At 37.9% G+C, this 21,967-nt stretch overlaps 2 protein-coding genes across 2 annotated transcripts; both read right to left on the bottom strand.

The window, feature by feature from the left end:
* Positions 1–513: 513 nt before the first annotated feature.
* LOC120740619 (perforin-1-like) lies at positions 514–10,205 on the bottom strand. The gene is made up of 10 exons (XM_040043111.1): positions 10,092–10,205; positions 8,560–8,838; positions 8,391–8,470; positions 8,082–8,094; positions 7,596–7,753; positions 7,379–7,517; positions 7,204–7,284; positions 6,035–6,528; positions 2,531–2,624; positions 514–1,129 (listed from the first exon to the last, which is right to left on the bottom strand). The coding sequence occupies exons 2-10, from the start codon at positions 8,821–8,823 to the stop codon at positions 920–922; spliced, it is 1,533 nt and encodes a 510-aa protein (XP_039899045.1). The 5' UTR covers positions 8,824–8,838; positions 10,092–10,205; the 3' UTR covers positions 514–919.
* A 4,534-nt stretch (positions 10,206–14,739) lies between these two features.
* pin1 (peptidylprolyl cis/trans isomerase, NIMA-interacting 1) lies at positions 14,740–21,941 on the bottom strand. The gene is made up of 5 exons (XM_040043448.1): positions 21,789–21,941; positions 17,907–17,989; positions 17,028–17,136; positions 16,842–16,952; positions 14,740–15,521 (listed from the first exon to the last, which is right to left on the bottom strand). Exons 1-5 carry the CDS (start codon positions 21,844–21,846, stop codon positions 15,412–15,414), a joined length of 471 nt encoding a protein of 156 aa, XP_039899382.1. The 5' UTR covers positions 21,847–21,941; the 3' UTR covers positions 14,740–15,411.
* Between the last annotated feature and the right edge of the window lie 26 nt (positions 21,942–21,967).

Genomic DNA, 21,967 nt, shown 5'->3' on the forward strand with positions numbered 1-21,967 from the left:
GCATCTGGAAAGTGTCTGATAAGCCATTGCTTTATTTTTTAGAATGAGAATTAAAATATCCTCAGGTACCCCGAAACCCCAGAAACAGCCCAAACATAAATATGCAATCTGTTTCAGTCTTTTATACTATATTTTTATGTATGTTTGCACATTTCAGTAAATTACTTCATTTATATGAAAAAAATATTATATAAATGATGGATGGTTTCTTTCCCCCCCCCCCCCCCCCCCCCCCCATTATATAACAATAAACTGAATATACTAAATTGATTAACTTCTTAATCAACTTAGATTTTGGAGTCAAAAATGATTAAAAATAGCTTCTTAGACCCCTAATTTTATATGTAGCGCTAATTCATAGTCACAGCCATATGTAGGTTCTTTATGTACAGTGTGATTATTATAGAGCGAAACCAAATGCTCCAAAAATTCCCCATGAGCATGTATTCTGTCTTTAATGGAGTGACAGCCACAGTCACTACATCTGTTTAGGAAACTTCAATTGCACTTCAGTCAGTCCAACATAATATAACTTTATTTACATGAGAAGATTAAGCAAAAAATTGTGAAAACAGGGATTTAACAGTTTTTGAACAGCTAGTCGATGAGAGTACACAATATCTGATTAGATATGTGTGTTCACAGACCTATATTTAAAATTAACATGTTGAAATTTAGAAAGTGCTTTTTTTATTTCAACTATATGTAATGCTAGTCAGTGAATGACTATAATCATGATTTATTTGATCAATGAATAACTAAGTGATAAAAATATACATTACATGAAGTAAACCTGAATCATATCATATCCCAGTGCTAAGAGAACAAGTACATACACTCATCTGTAAATAAACTCATGTGATCCTTTACGTTGTAAGTTCAACAGATCTGATACAGATATTAGTTACAGCATTTGTAACTATGGTGAAGGTTTATAGCGCTCACACTTCTCTCCTGTCAGATGAGGGTCGCAGATCAGAGTATAATGAAGCGCAAAGTGACCTCCACTGGATGAGCATCTGAATGTGTTGCTCCCCGCCCACAGGTCTTTCTGACATGATACTAAAAGATCATCATAGGATGGGTCCTCGTCCCAAATCTGGACCTCCAAAAGTGACTCTGTGTTTACCTTGATAAGAAAAAAAAATGAAAACAAGATGTGATTTACTCATACTTTAAATATTCAGCTGAGATTTGGGGGTTATAGAAATGGTGAGAAGAGCAGACCTAAAGGGCAAAATATTTAATCACACTGATTCTTGAAAGCATACTCTTTGCACAATTACACATGAATGCTCTCATACACACCCCAAATTAGAAGGTCTGTTTGATGAATTGTGATACCAAAATATAGCTGTCCCATTGTAAAGTAAAACCTTGTGCAGTACAGCAAACAAATAGGTAACACAGATACAGAGACAAAGCTGCTCTGAGCACAGAATTGCATTGTACCATATTATCTGTGGATCTGTCTAAGGTGCTGGATGCAGTGGATCATTAATTGCTGCTGAATAAACGTATTAATGCTTGTGTTCATTCTAAGGCTGCTATTTGGTTCAGAATTTTCCCTATGAATACAATTCAGTGTGTCGATGTCATAAAAAAGACCATTTATCTGATTTCTTAAGCGCCCACAGGATTCCATTTTAAACCGATTTTGTTCTTTATGTTTATAAATTATTTGGGTATGGGCATCCCCAAAAAACTAGTCTATGATGACAATACTGCTGTTTTTGCACTTGATTCCTCAGTGGTGCAGGAAGTGCAAGAACTTCAGACTGTATTTCACACCCTGCTCTCCTGTATTTAAAGCCATTTTTGTAATATTCCCAAAACAGTTTAAGACTCAAAAGCTCACTTCACACTGAACACAGGAAGAGTGACTGTCAAAATAAAACAGGAGTCTGTTGGGTGAGAAAAAGACATCTCACAGATTCTGATGTGTCGGGTCCACGCTTTGTGTTTACATCTTTGTGCAGAATCCGTTTACCTGCTCTCACTGTTTTAGCTGTTTGGTGGTTGTTGAAATAGTTTTGTGAGTTTTAACCTGAGATTCTGGCATTTCTGGCAAAATACATTTAGATTTAAAAATTGATTCAGGATTTAATGAATATTGTGTTATTTAAGCTAAAAATTGATTTTAATCGGAAAATCCCAAACCGAGAGTGAGAAAGTGAGAGACCTGAACACACACACACAGGGAGACGTAAAGACAGATGACATGACAGACTCTCATGAGAGACAAAGACACAAAAGGGGCCTAGTTGACAAGAACAAAATAAACCAGAATATGAATATAAACTTGGAGACACAACAAGAAGTAAACTCAAGACTAAAATGTATAAAACTTAAATCATTAAAACCCAAAGAACGAATCAAATAGAAAATAAGCTAAAATATCTGGGTCATAGACCCAGACATCTGACAATAAGATATTTTTGACAATTAAATATACAGAAAGAAATAATTATAGGATAAAAAGACACAAATATAAAAACAGGTTTAATCTTCCTTTAAAAAGTTTACTGACCGTGCCAAGCAAATAGTCACCAGTCCAAGTAGGGTAGTTTGACTCGATCATTTCAGTCCTGCCTGTGACGGAATCAATCTTTAATACAACATAGCTGTGAAGAAGTAAAGAAACAAAGAGGACAAGTTGATTAAATATTACTGCTTGAAGGAAATGCTTTTAGCATTGTGCAGCATCCTGTGCAAGAAGTTCACAGGCATGAAGGGGGCAGAGTAGAACAGGCGATAAAGAAAAGAGAAAGCTAACAAACCATTTGGGTTAAAAAATTTTTAAATCTGCCAAAGCAATCAAGAAGCAGCTAAGCAGCAAGGTAACAAGGTACAGTTAGAGCCATAAATATTTAGAAAAAGACAGCTTTTTTCCATTTTTGGTTCTGTGCATTACCACAATAAACTTTAAATGAAACAACTGAGATGCAGTATCTGAATAAAAAGATTGCAGAAAAATGTGAGAAACTAAAGCATGTTGTTAACACAATCCCTTCATTTCAGGGGCTCAAAAGTAAGTGGACAAATTAAATAACACAAGATAAAATATTTGTTTCTAATACTTGGTTGACATCACCAGATACAGGATTTCCTTCTTTTTAATGCTCTTCCAGGCCTTTACAGCAGCAGATTTCAGTTGCTGTTTGTTTGTGGGTCTTTGTGTCCAAAGTTTAGTCTGTCTGAAGTGAAATGCTCACTTAGGTTGAGATTACTTGACCGACTTAGCCGTTCAAGAATATTCCACTTTTTTGCTTTAATAAACTGCTGGGTTGCTTTGGCTGTATGGTTTGAGCCGTTATTCATCTGCATCATGACACGTAGAATAGGGTGAACAAGTGGGTCTTTAACTTAGCTTTGAAAAAAGAAAAAGTATGGTCCCAACAGTTTCTCTCCTGGCTTTAGGAAACTTTAGAAGGCCAGAGTATTGAGATTGGAGAGCATGGGAAGGAACATAGAGGTGCCAAGTTCAGAGAGATATGAGGGTGCCAAACCATTTAAAGCCTTGTAGGTGAGCAACAGCACCTTAAAATCTTCTTAAACCTGACAAGGCACCCAGTAAGAGATTTCAGTACCGGAGTAATGTGCTCATATTTCCCAGTTTTGGTTAAAATGTGAGCAGCTGCATTTTGTACCATCTGTAAACGTCAAAAACTTTTCTTTGGTAGCCCAGAAAGGACAGCGTTACAATAATTAATGTGTGAAGACACAAATGCACGGACAAGAACCTCTGGAATGTCAAGTTATAAAACTTGTATGATTTTAGCGATGCTTCTTAGGTGATAAAAGGCAGTCCTTGAATACCCGTCCATCTGAAACATGTTTTGGACACCACTGTAAAAATGGTTAACTTTGTGAAAGCCAGGCTCCAATGCAACAAATAAGCAGGGAACATGAGACTTTATTACTGCACAGAGAGGTTCACTGGTTATCAAGAAAGTGCTGACCCATTTCTTTGAGCTGAGGGATGAACTTAAGTTTTCTTCTGTAACTATCCCTCTGAGCTGCCTGAACATTTGCATAATGAAGAGTACCTTACGTGCCTGGCTTATCTGTGGCTTATACATTTTCTTGTCTGAACGAGCTCCGTCTCGGATTACAAGGTGTTTCTGCAACCATATTCAATGTTCAGGATAAAGTTGAGGCCCTGATAAAGAAGTTAAACCTTTGGAAGAACTCCATGGACACAAACAACACAGAAGTCTTTCCCGTGCTGCATGATTTTCTGTGCTTAAATTATCTCACACTCACACAGTGTGAAGCACAACTGTAACATGCACCTTGAGGAGCTGGTGGCGCAGTTATGCCAATACTTTCCAGAAACGGAAGGGTCAAATGACTGGATGTGTCACGTATTCAAGGCCATGCCTACTTTGTTATCAGTGGCTGACCAGGACAGCCTGATTGAGATCGCCTGAGATAGGTTTCTAAAAGTTGAATATGCTCAAAAGACCCTGGCAGATTTCTGGATAGTACTGTGCACTGAAAACCCTGCGTTGGCTAAGCGTGCTGTCAAGACTGATGCCTTTGGCCACCACATACTTATGCAAAAGTGGATTTTCTGCTTTAACAAACATGAAAACAAAATACAGAACAAGACTTTCTGTGGAAAACAATTTAAGACCTTTCCCAAATTGAGCCAAACATTTAAGAGCTGTGTGCCTGTGCTCAAGAACATCCATCACATTAAATAAAGTTCTGTATAATGAAAGTTCACATCTTGTCTGTATGCTCTCGATTCTAATAAATCTTTTGATACACAGCTAGTATTAAGTAGGAAAGTCATTATCTTTAGGTGGGCGATAGAACACTGTAATTAGAATCACATCATATAAGGCTTATGTGATTTACTCATGAAAGTGGCCACTTTCATATATTGTTCTAGTAAGTATACAAGTTTCATTTATATGATTTTTTAAGGGATCTTATGTCTGTTTTCACTTTTGTATGCTTTTCATACAAGTTTCACACAAGACAGATACAAACTTTAGAAGATTTATATACATCTTTTCCATGTGGGTTTGCATGTGGCGATAGAAGCTTTGGTGCAGACAATGATGAGTGGGTAAGATGACCAAATCAATACCTAAGACTGAATCGCCTTGAATGGGGAACCTCAACATCACTGGGTAAAATGCCATTTTGATGCACCAACAGAAAACGTATAGTTCAGGTAACCTGCATGCCTTTGCACTTTAAAGACACTGGCGTACTTGAAGGACACATGAACACATACAGCGATCCACAGCTAAGACTTGTGCACAGAAATCTGCAGTGACTGTACATGTAAACATTTTTAATTGCTTCATTCAACAACCTGACTTTACATGAACGGCTGACAAAATTAAAGTTATCTCTTTCCAGACTGGAAGAAGAAAGTGGTAGCACACAGTGTGCATTGACTTTCCTTGTGCAGGTACATGACAAACAGCAACAGTCACCTACTTTCTTAAATCCACTCACTCTCACAAGCTCAGTCATAGTGGCTCTGTTGCTTACTAATCACTGTCTAACCACTGTAAATTCACTGTAACTGCCATCTCCTCATAAAATGTTTGTTAAACTGACCAAGCTTACATAGACTGGATATAACTACCAATTCAAGCTGTGTAGATCATTTATCTATTTTAGCCCCAAATGCTCCTAACAAACAGTACAGGATTGTCCCTGGTGACTATAGTTACACAAATGTAATCTACAATCTCAGTACATATATATATTACAGATGATTTTAACAATGATTCAAGTAGCTGAATTCTTGAAACTGAACCAAAATGATGCTCCTTGTACTTATATTTATTAGGGCATATTATTAGGGCAAAGCATCGTGCCAAAGCAGTGGGTAGCACATGAGATGTGAGCCCACTGAGGTGGGATACAGGCCAGTCCTTCTGCAGGGACACAAACTGTGAATTTAATTATCCTGGTTTTGGATAAGGAAACAACTCAAGATGTCCTGGTATTCTGAGAATTTAAAAACATACTATCAACTTTCAGGTCCTGACCTCAGCTTACTCACCTGTCAGACGTACCCCAAGTGTCTCCCGACAGATCCCAGGCTTGAATTTTGTTCACAACCAGTACTCCCCTCTTATGCTTTATAGGACAGCACTTTGTATCCAGGTTAGCAAGGTCCTGACAAGTTGGGTTTTTTTCTAAGGAAAACGCGATGTTATCAAATAAGTACTCATTCAAGGCAGTCTTTACCCCCTCCTTTTTTGCCTCAGTTGGCATCAGCTCATACAGTGCCAGAAGGGAGTACGAAAGAGTATCTGGGAGATTCTTCAAGCTGTTCAGCCAGTTTCTGAAGCCCACGGAGTCATCAGCATTGAGGGCAAAATCCCCTGACCAATCATTGCCTCCTATCACCTCAGTGTGGTGTTGATGGAGACCAGCACCATACCTAGTAGTGTAATCCTGGTTTTGTAGGACCTTCATACAAGACTGTTCAACACTATATAATTTTTCCTTCCCCAAGCCGACCGAAAATCCCTTTGATAAACAGGCGTGAACCTGAAAGAGAGAAACACAAATGCCATGTATATTTAATAGCTATATTTTGGTATTTTATTGCTGCTTTTCCTAAAATAATGGTTTTCTCCACCACTTATCATTGGCAGCTAGAAGAAGATTTTTGGTAAAATAGTAGATATTTAACTATAGACATAATAAAATTTTACAATTATTCAGTCAGGAAGCAATGCAGAAAATTAAAGACATTTATGTTTTGATCTGATCCAGTTAATCTTGTTTTATAGCAGAAGATGTTTTTTCCTTCATCATACTCAGCATGTTATATGACAGAATGCAGTATATTTTGTCTTGAAAAGATCATCTAACTGAAAGTCTAACTGATCTACTTATACTTTATTTAGAATAAAAATTTTTAATAAGGTTACTGAGGGCAAAGAACAATTACATACAGAACTAAAATCATTATTGAGCTTGCATTGTTTTCAATGTGCACCACTATTCATAGTTGGATTTGTTGGATGTGAAATTCCACAATGATTAAATGTAATTTAAACAATTTAGTTTAATCATCGACTAGACAAAGAGGATTTTCATGAAAACTGCCATCACTGTAAATCTGTGCGCACCGGGTCTTTCATGGCAGTGGTAACCTAATGTGTGTAAGTGGAGTGTGTGCAGTCTGTGGGCAGGCACATCTGCTTCATGTACATGTACCTCATGTGAGTTGAGCTTGTTCAGGGTGGACAAACAGGTTCGTGCAGCTGTGATTCTTCTTAGTTGGCCCCCAAGGAAAACCTGCAATTTGGTATATTGTTATCTTTAAAAAAAAGTGTGTGTGTGTGTGTGTGTGTGTGTGTGTGTGTGTGTGTGTGTGTGTGTGTGTCTTAACCTTGTGGATGTAGTGTGTGCCATAGGTTTTTATCAGTCTGTCATACTGATCGCTGGTGTAGGAATTGTAGTGACTTGGCAGATTGTCCACATCCCTCTTGAACTCTGGGCTTAAAGGTGGTCTGCTTGCTACACGGAAACTAGACACAAAGAGACTAATTAGGTAATTATCTTAACTGAAACAAACTAACTGACAGGAACTTATTTTCAGAGCCTACCTATAATATTTGCAGGTGATGCCATGTACACTGAAGGTGTACCGATCCTCTTCAGCCCTGGCTACAGCAAATTTAAATGCTTCGGAACGTGTTCCTCCCACAAACAAGCGATCACCCAGAACTATATTCAAATTTAGGCCATCGTGATCAAGCATAGCCTGCATTACATACATTATAAGTTACATCAATTAGGGGAACGTAACATAATCACTTCTTTTTTTTCTAGGTTCCTTTGTTCAGATGCTGTATCTCATTTGTCATGGATTCCTGATCACATTATTAAAAGAAAAGTATATTTTTCATTTAACAACAGATACGTTTTAGCATTGGGTGAAATTAAATATGTTGAGATATGAATTATTTAAGATTTCATGTTTTCTTTAGTGCCATGCTGGAGATTAAAAAAAAATCAGCAAGCTGTGTTTTATTATTTAATTGACTAAAGTATTAATTGTATGTCAATAATAGGTGTAATATGTTTCATACCTTCATCAGTGAGCTGTGGATACAATGCAAAGGAAGGGATCTCTGTTAAATTTCACTACTGATTTCTTCAAACAGTTTATCAAATTTTCTGTTCATAAATTGACAGAGGATGTTAATGGGACATTTAGCTTTTACACTTTATTAAAGATATTAAAGACAAATTAGGATCCAGAAGAATATTGTTACATTATTTTAATTGTCCATGGCAAATTTGATGCCAGCTTTTATGGTGAGGCACAAGTCTGTGTTACATAAAAGACATGAAGGCTGTTAGTCTTTTAGTAATTATAACATGTTATAATACTATACCCAACATTGTCGTGTACACTGCTGTCAACCGGAGTGTTGCACTGGCTGAATGCACGCCAGTCCACTACAGAGACTGGCACCTGAAAATAGAAGACAGAATACCATGATTAATAAGTACATGCTATGTGTAAGCCATGTTTAACTCACTGCACAGAATTATTTATTTTACTTTCTGCAGCCTGTTGCCTTGAAGGGGGTTGGTACAGAGAGTACAGTCGCCATCTGGAGTCATGTAGGTCCTCACATCAACCACATAGGCTCCTTTTCGTCTCAAGGTGACCAAGTCGAATCCCTCCCCCACCAGGTTGTGACCTGGTACAAAGGGAGCAGACTCGCACTCGCTGTTGTTCCCAGTTTGACAGGAGAGAACAGGGGAGATGTATGACAGAAGGAGGATCAGGCAGAGAAGAGGTGGGGTTGAAAAGAAGAGCATGGCTGCAGTCACAGACTGAAAGGTGGGAGAGAGAAGGATTTTCAGTTAGGTCCATATTTTCTTTTAGACAGCAACACATATTTCGTAACTTTAGTTTTGTACCCAAAAATGCATAGCTATGAAACATACTAAAGTTGAAATTTGTGGGATTATTTTTCTGATAAAACATCTTTGGGTTGAATTAGAGCAGATACTGCAAGTCAGTGTCTGACAAATACATTTCTGGAAGATTGGATATAAATTACCATAAAAGCACTTCAAACATGGTGGAAAGTCTTCCTAGAAGAGTTGAAGCTGTTATAGATGAAAAGGGGTGTGCTGAAACCAAACTAAGCTTAAGCTCAATTTAAACATATTATCCTGTATATGAAAAAATCTTTTAATCTTTTCACTGTATTTGTAACAATAGTTCAAATCCATTTCCAAAACAGCTGGGAAGCTGTGTACAATTTAATGAAAGCAGAGTGAATACCATTTAAACTCTATGCTTAACTGAAAATAGTAAATGTACCATATTTAAAAGATTGAGAAATGTTTTATGTAAAAAAAAAAAAATAGAAAATTGATTTTCATGCCAGAAACACGTGTTAAAAAATTATGGACAGCACATGCAGCACTGTGTTGCATCACCTCATCTTTCAATAGCACTCTTTGTTTTTGGGTTTTGAAATCCAAATATTTTTTGTTCACTAGTTGGTTTTGTCATATTTTCTGAAAGGGTTTCTGCTGCCAGATAGTTTGGCATCTCCTCGGCCATTTTTTGCATTGCTTTGGGTGATAAGTCTGGACTCCTGGCAGGTCCATTTGAAACCCTGAGTCTTTCACTAAGAGTCATGCTGTTGCAATTGGTTCAGACTGTTCTCAGCTAAAGCTACAGATAACAAAATTTTATCTGTTGTGAGCCTAACATTGCGTGCCAGAACAAAAACACTTGGCCCAAAGACATGGAGCCAGGTCAGGCCAAGTTGGCATATGATTGGCTGAGAGGTAAATTTGCAGTGCTGGCCGGCAGATCAAGTGTGGTAGACTCGGCTGAGTGTGGAGCGAAGGATTTGCCTGTGGTGTGATCCACTGGACTACTGGCAGTGGATCCAACAACCCACCACCAAACCTGAAGCGCACCCAAATTCCAGATCCAGCTCGTTAGCAGTTCTACTGGAAGGCAAAATCCCTTTATTTTGTTAATATCCTTCCACTTGCCAGAGAACCACTCAGAATGAGGTTATGTGTGCTAATAAATAACTTAAATAAATGTAATTAGTACTCACGTTCTCATGAACTGGCAAGCTGTTATGAAAAACGCATCCAAATGCAAAGTGAAATTCTGTTCGTGAACTGCAGCAGCGACAGAATTTAAAGTCTGCCACAGGTGTTAAAGTCCAACAGCAGCATTCAAATTAACGCTTGCGTCACTCAGGATATTTAAATTCATTGAATTTTTTTTAAGTGATTTTTGCTGTCTCAAAGTTGTTTCCTCTCAGATACTTCAATTTAAAGAAAAAATGAATTGCAGGTCGATGAACAGTGAACATCTTAAGACTAAAAAGTCCTTGCACTGTGTGTGTGTGTGTGTGTGTGTGTGTGTGTGTGTGTGTGTGTGTGTGTGTGTGTGTCACACTGGCTCTTTCATTTGCACTAGTTAATTGGTCTTTCATTTAAGTTTTCTTTTCAAAATGGCCACCAGTAATCATAATAATGATTTTTTTTTTAATGTGAATAAACTTGTAATGTGAAAAAACATATTAATTAACTAAAATAAAAATAAGAACTAGACTAGACTTTTGACATTTCTGAAAATGTAATTAACTGAAACAATTTTGTAAGATTGGAGAACTAAAAAAGCAAAATAAAATAAAAATAAATATAGGGAATATTCTTAGTTTTACCATCTGTTAGTTTGGTAAGGATTTAATCACAACTTGCCTAATGAGGCTTTAAATGTGTTCATTGAGACTTTAGCTAAAAGACTGCAGTCAACTGTTTTCAAGATGTAATGGCTGTACTGAACTCTTCATCCAATAATAAAACTAATAATAAATAATAAATGATAAAGAACAAAATAAACACAGAAACTAATAAAGTAAAACAAAAACATTTCAAACAATAAAAACTAAACTGAAACAAGAAAATCCACTTTGGAAACGACCTAAAACTAAACTGACTTAAAAGCAGAGTTAAGTCAGAATGACGTTTTACACAATCTAATTAGTAAATACAAAACTTTTTAACTCTGTATTTAACATTTCCAAGGAATTCAGTTACAATAGTTGATACAATATTTTGCATTATTGATACAATTTATAATCCTATTTACCTTTTAATACCCACCCAGTCTCTGACAACATATTTAGGGTAGAGTGACTGTATTGTACCAATTTATTATCATGCATGAACCATTGTGTGATCCAGTTTATATTACAGTGCTATGAATCAAAAGTAAGGAGAAATGACTCAACTTTCATCAGCTGTGATGTAACAGTTGACAGTTGCTAAACTGAGATGCTTGTGACTATTTCAGTGTAAGAACCAGGATGAGTTTCACAGCACTGGTTTCTTCTCCTGCTTCAGTGTCAGGCTGTAGATGGGGCTTAAGTTTACAGACAGCTGAATAGAACATGTCCTCAAAACCTTGGGGTGAAAACTGGTGTTGTGCAAAACATCCTGTCTGGTTCCTGTACCACAGTTACCATCAGAACTTTATTGACCTGTTTCCCTAACATCACTGTGATGATGGTACTGGATAAAATAGTCTCAGCCTGCTGAAGACCACAGGTGAAAACATCTGTGCAATTCACAGACATGCCAAATCTGAAAGTGGATGACTGGACCATTTACATCCCCCTCTATTTATATTTATATTCTAACTCTGTAACATGGAACTTCTCTCGATATTCTGCTACTGGAAACTGAATTTCCTGGAGGAACCCATCCGAGGGATTAATAAAGTTCTATAGAATCTAATCTAATCTAATCTAATCTAGAGGCCTTAATTCCCCCTTGATAGCAATACCTACACATTAAGGATCGCTTTCTTTGATTTCTCAAGTGTATTTAACACAATTCAATTCAATTCAATTTTATTTATATAGCGCCAAATCACAACAGCAGTCACCTCAAAGCGCTTTATATTGTGCAGTAGATCGTACAATAATAGATACAGAGAAAAACCCAACGATCATATGAGCCCCTATGAGCAAGCAATTCAGCTTCTGCTTGTCAGAGAGAAGCTACAGGAAATGTGTAGGAAAAATGTAAACCCTCCACCTACATGCAGAGGACAAAAACAAAAAATGCAGATTTAGGACATTTTCAGTGGTTTCATGTTTCAGACCTGAAATCCATGTCCATCTTTTATATACAGTCTGATAAAAACAAACCAAATCAGCCTCTAAACTGTTCCGCCTGTATAGAATAGTTTTCGATGGCCAAATTAGTTAGAAAAATACTATCTTTGGACCTTACTTTGGATTTTATGCTATGCTAATTAAAAGTAGTAAAGTTGTAATGCATACTTAACCCTGGAGAACCCATGGGGTCAAATTTGACCCCATGGTTTCCCTAGTAAACCAGTGGGGTCGGCTCTGACCCCATGGGTTCTCCAGGGTTAAATATGTAAAAGGAACAGTTATATTTTGTTATTTTCACTGCAGGCAACAGCTCGTGAAAGAGGTCAGGCCTGTTTATAAACAGCTGATTCTGAGAATGGGAAACAAATAAAGGCAACTGGGAGGAATCCAAGGACACTGCGTACGAGAAGTGACAGGAGATGGGGTGAAACAAGGGGAAACAAACAGGGCAAAGATAGCAATGGTAAAAACATCTGCCTTTGGAGAACACAGACTTTAGATTAAATATTTACAAACTGCAGAACCAACAGTAAATATTTGTGGGTAAATAAACACACACACACACATTTGAAGAGTCAACCCACAGGTAACATTTAAATCTTTCTGGAGTTTGAGTAGAGAATACGATGAGACCTAACATGACAGACAAAATATAAAAAACAAACATTATATTGTACTGAAGGAGACTTTAAACTAGTAATTGAGACACATCAACAGCAAAGTTTTCTTACCGTGGTCACTATTCAAGTGGTCATTTTCTCATAGCTTTCCATAAAGTCAGGATTCATATTTAATCTAGAGCATCCTCTTTATAGCACGAGGCTGTGACCACTGAAAACCTTTCATCTGTCCTTTACCATCCATTTCATTCTGTACAATCCACTCTTCCAAGTTTGTGTGGTTTATCCATCTGACCAGGTGAATCTTCGTGCACAATCTTTTTAATTTATCACCACACCGTGTTTATGTGCTGAAAGAGAAATTATTTCCTTATTATTAAAACCGATTCTGAAATACAATTTCACTAATAACCGTGGCAGTTTGTCTTGAAAGAACAAGTGTAATCTCCACATTTTGACTTTTATGTCAAAATTTTGAGTCTATTTTCAAAATGGTCAATAATATTTTTTTTCTTAAATTGTACCCTGAGCTGAATTTGTGGTTATATTAACAATGTTAATAGTCTTTTGCACATTTAAACAACAGAAATGGGTCAATTTTTGACTTTCAGGCATATTTACACGCCAGATCTCCAAAAAGGTGTTTTTTGTCATGTTAACTAATTTAAGTGCAATGTAAAAATCCCAGTGAGTTAGGGATCATTAAAATATGTTCAGATATTGCAGAATAATGATGATTAATTTAATAAGTCATGACACGCTCCATAATCTCCCCAACAAAGCTGCCCTTCTTATGTTAAAAGTATGTGTATATGTGCACATGTGTATTTGGTATCAGATCAATACCAAAACTTGCTGCATCTCACAGCACTATAATGCATATGGTTTGAGGAACTTCCACACAGCCTTTATAACATTTTCTATAAGAGAAACGTTTTTTGTGCAGATGTGATGGTGTCAAATGGCCTAATCATGATTAGCATGATTATTTATAAAAATTCAGATTAAAGATTTAGACGTTAATTTTATGTACATGCCTCGTAGTGAAGTTGACACACATGCTTAAGCAATAATTGACCAATAAAAACTTGTGATTTGTTATTTTCACTGCAGAAAACAGCTTGTGAAAGAGGTCAGGTGTGTTTACAAACAGAGCTGATTCTGAGAATGGGAAACACATAAAAGCATTGGGAGGAATCGAAGACAACTTACGTATGAAAAGTGAAAGGAGATAGTGGTGAAATGTTGAAAACATTTGCCAAGGGAGAACCAGGGCTTTACAGTCAAGACGTCTAGTGACTACAGAACCACCAGTACATGTCTGTGGGTACATTAAAAAGATACATTTAAAGATATGACTAAATTGCAACACTAAGGCTTATGTAGAACAGACTTGGGCACTGAACGAGGTCAAACATATGTGTGGTGTTAACCACTACACCAATCAATGGTTGACACCAAACAGTTTTTCATTTCTATAAATCAACTTGAAAACAAACCTAACATCCCAGAAATGAATGTCTATTATTGTGCTTTATGACAGCCTAAATATGAGTATTTGACAGCAGCTTTTACAGATTTTAATTACATCAGTTTTATGCGGTTTGTTTCTCCATTTGTCCTTTAATATTTTTCATATGGAACCTTTTTTCCCCCTATAGATGTCCTTTGTTGGGATGAGAAGCAAGAAGTAGTTTTTCTTTAATGCGCTGCATTGCTCACACGTTTGAAAGGTCTTTATTTTTATAGGCTATGAAAAAGAAAAGCCTCGCATACAAAAACTAAGGATCTATACACACCTGTTTTGAAGACCCAACACATAACACCAGATCAGAGGTTTAAAACCAATATACAATCTACACTTTACTCACTTCCTGTCTCTTCCTAAAGAGTTTCTAAACTGGAAACGCTTGAAGGTGGTTAAATCATGGAAATAACGAAAACCAGACTTACAAAAGGAGATTTTATTTTTGCCTCAATGACACAACAGTGTTAACAGTTCATCTGAACATTGATGGTTTTAAAAGCTGTGGAGATTATTGTTAAAACCTGCAAGCTTTCAGCGGTGCCATCAAGGCATATCCAAAGGCCAGAAATCATGCGTTTTCAGAGTGGATTGTGGAAAGAAATAATTCCATTTTTTGAATAATGGAAAACACAAAGATTAACTCTAGTCAACTCAGAACAACAGTGCTTTCTCCATCTGCAGGGATGCTGCTAATATTAGAAAGTATTTGAACCTATTTTCCAAAACAGTTAAGGAACTGCTTTGGCACACATACAGTGGAAATGGGAAATCTTATAGGGAAACATACAGTAAGTGGTCCTTTAGAAGTCATGCACATACCAAGTAGACTTTAAATAATCCTCACTTATATGAAAGTTTCCATAGGGCGGTCACTTCAACAGGCACTGTCATCGTTAATAAAAGATCTTAAAGAATAATAGTTTAATGGTGCTTGGAACAAACGGATCCTGCCTCAAATGATGCGATGCAGGCTTTAAGCTTTGTTTACTGGGGTGCTATGTGCCATTAAAATAATCTGCAGGATTGACTGGGTTAGACTTTGTATGTGTGCTTGATGATGGAAGAGGAAAGTACAACGTGTGGAGTCTTCTTGTCAACCAGTGCGTAAGATGATGTGGACTCCAGAGTCAGTAAAAACAGGGCCGCTCATGTCTCCCACTTTGAGAGCAAAGGAGGCGTCTTCAAAAGGCTTCTGCATCTGACCTAAAGCAGAAACACACACTGAGCCATTATCCAACCATCATACAACATGATGCACATCAGCACGTGCATCTATAGTTAATCATTCATTTGTATGACTATTTCATATTAATGACATATTAGCTAATTTACATGATTAATTACATTCATTTCTTTTATTCAGTTCTACAGAGTTTGTGCAGTTAGATAACAGCCTTGTACAGGCTAAGCCTACACTTGAAGCCACTTAGGTGTTCGATGGCGGGGGTGACGCGGTGCCACTCTTATGAATGAAACTTGAGAAAATCCAATAAATCCAGCTGTGCTTATCTTGCCCATTTAACACCTTTAATGCTTTCAATTGGTTGCATTTGTTGTTCAACAGTTCTCTTAGTTTCCAGCGTGTCACAAACCGTTTGCTCCTTCCGAACAACAACACCCTCTGATAATTACCTGTGCATACCTTAAGTAAGACACCATAAACATTCAAAAAGTGACCCCTAGTGGCACACATAGGTAACAACGCAAAAACAGCTCCTACAAGCCTAACGTACAGTTTCAGGTCAAACAAATACTAATAATCTAATAATCTTTTTCACTTCACTGTGGACAAATTTGGGACAACTCTTCTTTGCAAAATGTTTTAATTCAGCCACATTGGAGGGTTTTCAAGAACCAATGGCCAGATCAGCTCAACACAAAGCTACATTCAGAGGTGGACTTGCTGGTGTTTCAGATCATCATAATAAATGAGGTCATCACTTAAAATTGCTAGCAGTAACCAGTGCTACCCCTAAAGCCTTAAAGCCTCGTGGCTGATGCTCCTATGGTATAAATTTGAAAATCGAGACTTCCTTCTTTATTGCATTCACAAGATTTTTCAGAAAACTTCACCTCTAATATTGACATTTAGGTCGAGGTTAATGAAATTTGAACTTGCCCAAGATTCTTAGGAAATACACCTATAGTGTGAACTTTGCTTTGAGTTATCGCATTCACAAACTTGTGCATTCATGCCACCCATGCGTCAGGCGGAGTGACGACAATACCACACCGGCTTTTTACGGCTGAGGGGTAAAAACTGCAACTTCTGTATTTACTCTGGTTATCCTTGTCTCATATTGAAAATTGATTGATGTTTGAAACGTGTGACAAATACGGAATTAAACTGTGCTCACAAACTGCTGGTTTAACTTGTCACTACTATCAGTTATTCATGCACTGAATGTTTGATCACTTGATGGAGAGCTATGTGCAGGATTTCGTTTTATTCAGAAAGACAGATGAAGGAGATGCTGAATGAGAGACTGCACTGAACAGAGAATGACATCACGCCGTGCATACCTCTACCAAACAGTCCCAGATCTCCACCATTCTTAGCGGAGCTGCAGTCGCTAAACTGAGATGCCAGGGACTCAAACTTCTCCTGTCCAGACTTGATCTGTTCTATGTACTCTGCACAGAAGACAGAAGATATTAAATGCATTCATCAGACTTCGTAAAATCTCCTCTCCATGCTGCCTTACTTACTCTGAATCAAATCCAAGGCCTCATCTTTAGATCGTGTAATGTTTTGTTCCCTCCAGGAAGATGGACGACGCGACTGATTATGCTTCACCAAGAGATGAGAGCAGCGTACCTGAATTTTAAAAAAGATATACATATACAAATATATCAGTATTTGTGTGTTAACACTCCAGATGTTGGAGTATCAGAACCACTTTACAATTTGGATGGCAGAATTTCAACTTTACAGCAAGTCATGCAGCCCTACAACTACATTTGACTGGTTCTTCCTTTGACCTTCCATCAGATGTCATGAACATACAAGAACACCAATCAACATTACATAAGTCGCAAGTGTAAAAGAAAAAAAACAACAACTCCTTAGTCCTAGAATAATAAAATTAATTACTGTTTCAGTCCACCAGGTGGTGCTGTTGATGGTTTTTTTCCCCCCTGTCTGCTTCATAACTAAGTATTGTGATAAGATAAGATACATACTGATCAGCAATGACAATAACCATTAGCTAAGTAAAAGCACACAGTTGTCCATCAGTCTTTATTAATAATCATGTGAAATATAATACTGTTAATGACTGGATTCCGTTTCTCTGCACTGTTCCTCCTATCACTATTTAAATGCATACATGTCATATTGCAGGCAGCTCCCTGATGTCTTACAGGAACATTTCAAATGTTATCCTGGAGAACGCTATCCCCCGGCCAAAATGATTTTTCACAATAGTTGTCAAATCATAAATTATTTGCAGGCATTACCAGTACCCTAGCTGGAATCTGAACATGCCGTGTAAAATGTGTTTCAGTACCTCTTTAGGGAAAGTAGCACTGACTCATCACGTGCATCAAAAAAACAAAAACACGCAGTTACTAAACATTACACACAACCTTATCTGGCTCGCCACGTCCGTCTCCCACTGGACGTTCCCACTGGCTGGCATTAGTGATGTGGTTGAAGTAGTACACTTTGCCTGTTGAAGTAATGACAGAGAACCAGTAAATTCATTAAGCTTTATTAAGATCTTTTTAAACACATGTAAACACAACACGGACTCTGCAGCTACCCATTCACCCAGTACAGGATACTGTGCTACAGCAACTGGCCTCACTTCACACGAAAATGTCTAAGACTTGAGTTTTACACAGGGATGGCCGACGCTGAACCAAACAAGTTATCCTGGAGTACACCTGAGAGTTAGGCTACGTTCACACTGCAGGTCTTAATGCTCAATTCCGATTTTTTGATCAAATCCGATTTTTTTGTCTGCGTGTTCACACTACAAATAAAATGCGACAGCAAACGCGCTCTAGTGTGAACGCTCAAAGCGGCCCGCATGCGCAAAAGAAGACTTCACACACAACGCGCTCTGTTTAGGCCCAGAGCAAACAGTATTGTTTGACTGATGGCCCTTAATATAAAGACTTCGGACTTTACGTTTCCCAATTTTTGCTTTAAGTTATTTTGTTATTTACATAATAATGTAAATAACCTAATAATTATCCTTATTGCTGTTTTAGAGGAGCGGTGCTTCAAAGGATAGCTGCAGATTTCTGTCAGAATCTGCAGATTATACAGTACAAATAAAATGTTCACGTTTCTCCAACGTTGTCTTCCCAACAGTTTCACTGACATCTACACTGGATGGCCAGGAAGTGTTCGCGATGTCTTATCGGGCGCTAAAAGACGGATTTAATGCGACATGACCGTTCAAACAGCAGTTGCTTTCTAAAACATCGGATATGTATCGGATTCAGTACCACATACGAAAGTGACCCAGATCGGATTTGAAAATATCGGATTTGCGCCGTTCACACTGTCATAGCATGATCGGATATGGGTCGCATAGGGTCAGAAAAATCGGATTTGATGCGCTTTCGCCTGCAGTGTGAATGTAGCCTTAGAGCTATCATTTAAGCTAGCTGATCACTGATAATGTGTGTAAGCCACTGTAGTGAGCTGCTAAAAAGAAAAAAACAAAAAAAACCAAAAAACAACCAAACTGCTTCCTGCCATGACTGTAAATAAAGGTAATGAGAGAAAAGCATCAGAGATGCTATCAAAAAGCCACAATAACCAAACTGACTAAAAAAAGCTTATTGTGTGAGTTTACAACTATGAGCAAAGCCTTTTATATTAGACATTAAAGGCCATCTGCACAGGAGAAAATAAATATCGCAGGATGTCTTCATAGAAGAACCACCTTTGAATCCTTCACGGCCTTTCAGCAAAAAGGTGTAAAAGAAAAAAAATGCTGCTGAGGCCGTACACTTTTAAAAGAAGCACCTTTCTCTATTTTAAGATTCGATTGTACTTAACAAACACTGAGTCAACTATTCGGTTTCTTCAGTTTTAAAAGTAATTCTTATTTTAAGACTGTTTTCACGGACCATTGATTCATTTATTAGGCCAATCCCCTTCTAACCAGCCCTGGACCTTCACACCTCATATTTATATTATATATAAATATAAATCCATTATATAGCAGCAGTTTTGCTTGACATTCTCTACAGAAACATATCCACCATATTGGAGTGGACATGGAAAGGGTCACTGTGACCTTAAAGCTGCAGTCCAACATCATGAAACCCGACTGTTTTTATCTTTGCAAATAAAGACTTCCAGGTAAACTGCTAAATGGTATACGCTCTGACACACAACGCTGCTACCGCTAATGTTCACTGATCGGCTCTTTTGCAGTGCTAACATTTTCATGTGTGGTTTCATAAGACCAAGATGGTGAAAGCCCAACTGCCACACTGCAAGTTTCAAAGCTGGTGCCCACAAACCACGGGGTGACATTAAAGTGGCTCTGCCCAGCTTTTATATGCTTTGGGTGCTTTCCATGACTCAAGCATGCCTCCTTTCTTCCTCTGGTCAGGCTCCATCTTCATATAAAGCAATTAGCTTGTTGTCCAGTACTAGTTGGCAACTAGTTGCTAGCACTGTCACTAGGAGACGGCTCTCCCTAGCCATCTCAGAGAGATGTGAAGGAGGTACGTGTCGATGGAGGAGCTGCTGTTGCTAAATGAGAACTTTGTGGTTTTATCGTCAGTGTAGAGTGAGTCACGGTGCACAGCTGGGCCACCTGTCCAACTCACAGACTCCCACACAAGCCCTCACTTAAGAACGATTTCAAAGCTTAAAGCAGCTTCTCCTTCACAGTCTGAAAGTCATTCAAATCTCTAACAGGCCAATTTAAAAAAAAAAAAAAAAAGAAAAAAAAAAAACAATCTCTCGAGCATCTTTAGATATGCTAAAAAAAAAACAAAAAAAACCAAAAACAAAATATTAGTATTTTTTATTTTATATCTTCCAAATATTTACCTTTGATTTATTTACTTGCGTTATTGTTACTTCCTTACTTATCGTTATTAGTCGTTGATATAACAGGCTACAAGGTAACAAGACAGGCAGCACTGTAACATATCACTGTACTAATTTCAGCAACTGCATTACATCATTTCACTATTTGCATTGAAAAGGTTCTTCAATTATCTCAGCAATGGGCAGATTGAACGAAAAGAGAGGAAAAAAAAAAAATCAAACCAGCAGTTTTCTTCCTGTGCTGCTGTCAGCTGAGTTCAGATTTTTGCAGGGAGGAGGAAAATGGTGGAGCAGTTTACAACATTTGAGAAGTGGTGATGTTGCAATTTCATTGAATGAAAGGATGAGATCACGAAGCGCAAACTGCATCCAGAGCAGAAACTGCTGCAGTATACTGTTAACGCAACATCTTTTTACAAACATCTTCACGGTGAAGAACCCAGAGTCGGTGTATCCTGACCCTTAGTCAGCAGCCAGAGCCCAACAGGTAATAAAGGAAGTGATGAGCCATCAGGCTCAGCCTCCATTTCTACCTGTACATGTTTCAACAGTAGAATCAGTGTGTGTCTGAAGGCTCCTTGAGTTGGTTTTCAACTTTGCCACGTGTTATCACTACAACAAAAAAAAAAAAAAAAAAAATCTTACAGCCTCCGTTATGATAGGGGTTTGTGTCACTGTGTGTGATGTAGCCTAAGGCTTATAATGCATCACAACATGCTGTCAGTCATGTTGCGGTGGAGTAGCGCAAAGTATAACGAGTAGTTTAAGAAATTACTTTCTCCAAGGAGTAACTAGGTAATGCAAAATTAAACAAAAACAAATTAAATAAAAGTGTTTAAGACTTTGAGCAACGACCCCAGCAATGTTCACCTCACAGTAACTGTTTTGTTTTTCTTTCTTTTTTTAAAGTAATTTGCTTTCTGAGGGATGCTAAAACATTTAGGTTAACTGTATATTAAATATTAGTGTTTCTCCGTGTAACTGTGCTGTATTAGAATTTACTGGTCCTTACAAAACACCACAGCACGAGAGCTATGACGATAACCTGTGTCACGTGAGGAGGGAGGAGAGAGGACGCATAAGTTTAGCATTCTGAAAAGCGTCCTACTGCTGGGACTCGTTCAGTCTGCAGGTGAGGTGCTGGGGCGGGCTGACGTCATGCAGGGCCCTGCCGCAGCCAGGTTGAATGAATCAGCTTTGGCGCGATAATGAAGCTAAAGTGCCTAAAACAAGCTGAGAAAACGCCACAATTAAATAAAGACAATGACAGCAGCGACTAAACCCTCGCTGCTTTTAGACTGCAATGATTAAACACGTCACTCCAACCTCGTTTCAGCACTAATGCACGATGCTGAGGTTGCTAGCTACTGAGCTAAGTTCACTATACACTGCACTTTAGCTCACTATTTAGGACACTTAGCTTCTTTTGGCTCGTGTTTTATCACCTGAACTGCGGCTCATTCTTTTCTCCCATCCGGGCGGTAGGTTCTCCTCGTCTGCCATGTTGCTTTCTGCAGCAGCGTTTTCAAATTTGATTTCAATCTAGAAGCCGTGTGACGAACCAAGCTGCAGCTAGGCAGATTACGACAGTTGGCCTGACGTTTATGGTAAAAGTTGTTTTCAG

The sequence above is a fragment of the Simochromis diagramma genome, unplaced genomic scaffold, assembly GCF_900408965.1.
Source record: "Simochromis diagramma unplaced genomic scaffold, fSimDia1.1 OVJJ01000798.1, whole genome shotgun sequence".
Classification (NCBI taxonomy): domain Eukaryota; kingdom Metazoa; phylum Chordata; class Actinopteri; order Cichliformes; family Cichlidae; genus Simochromis; species Simochromis diagramma.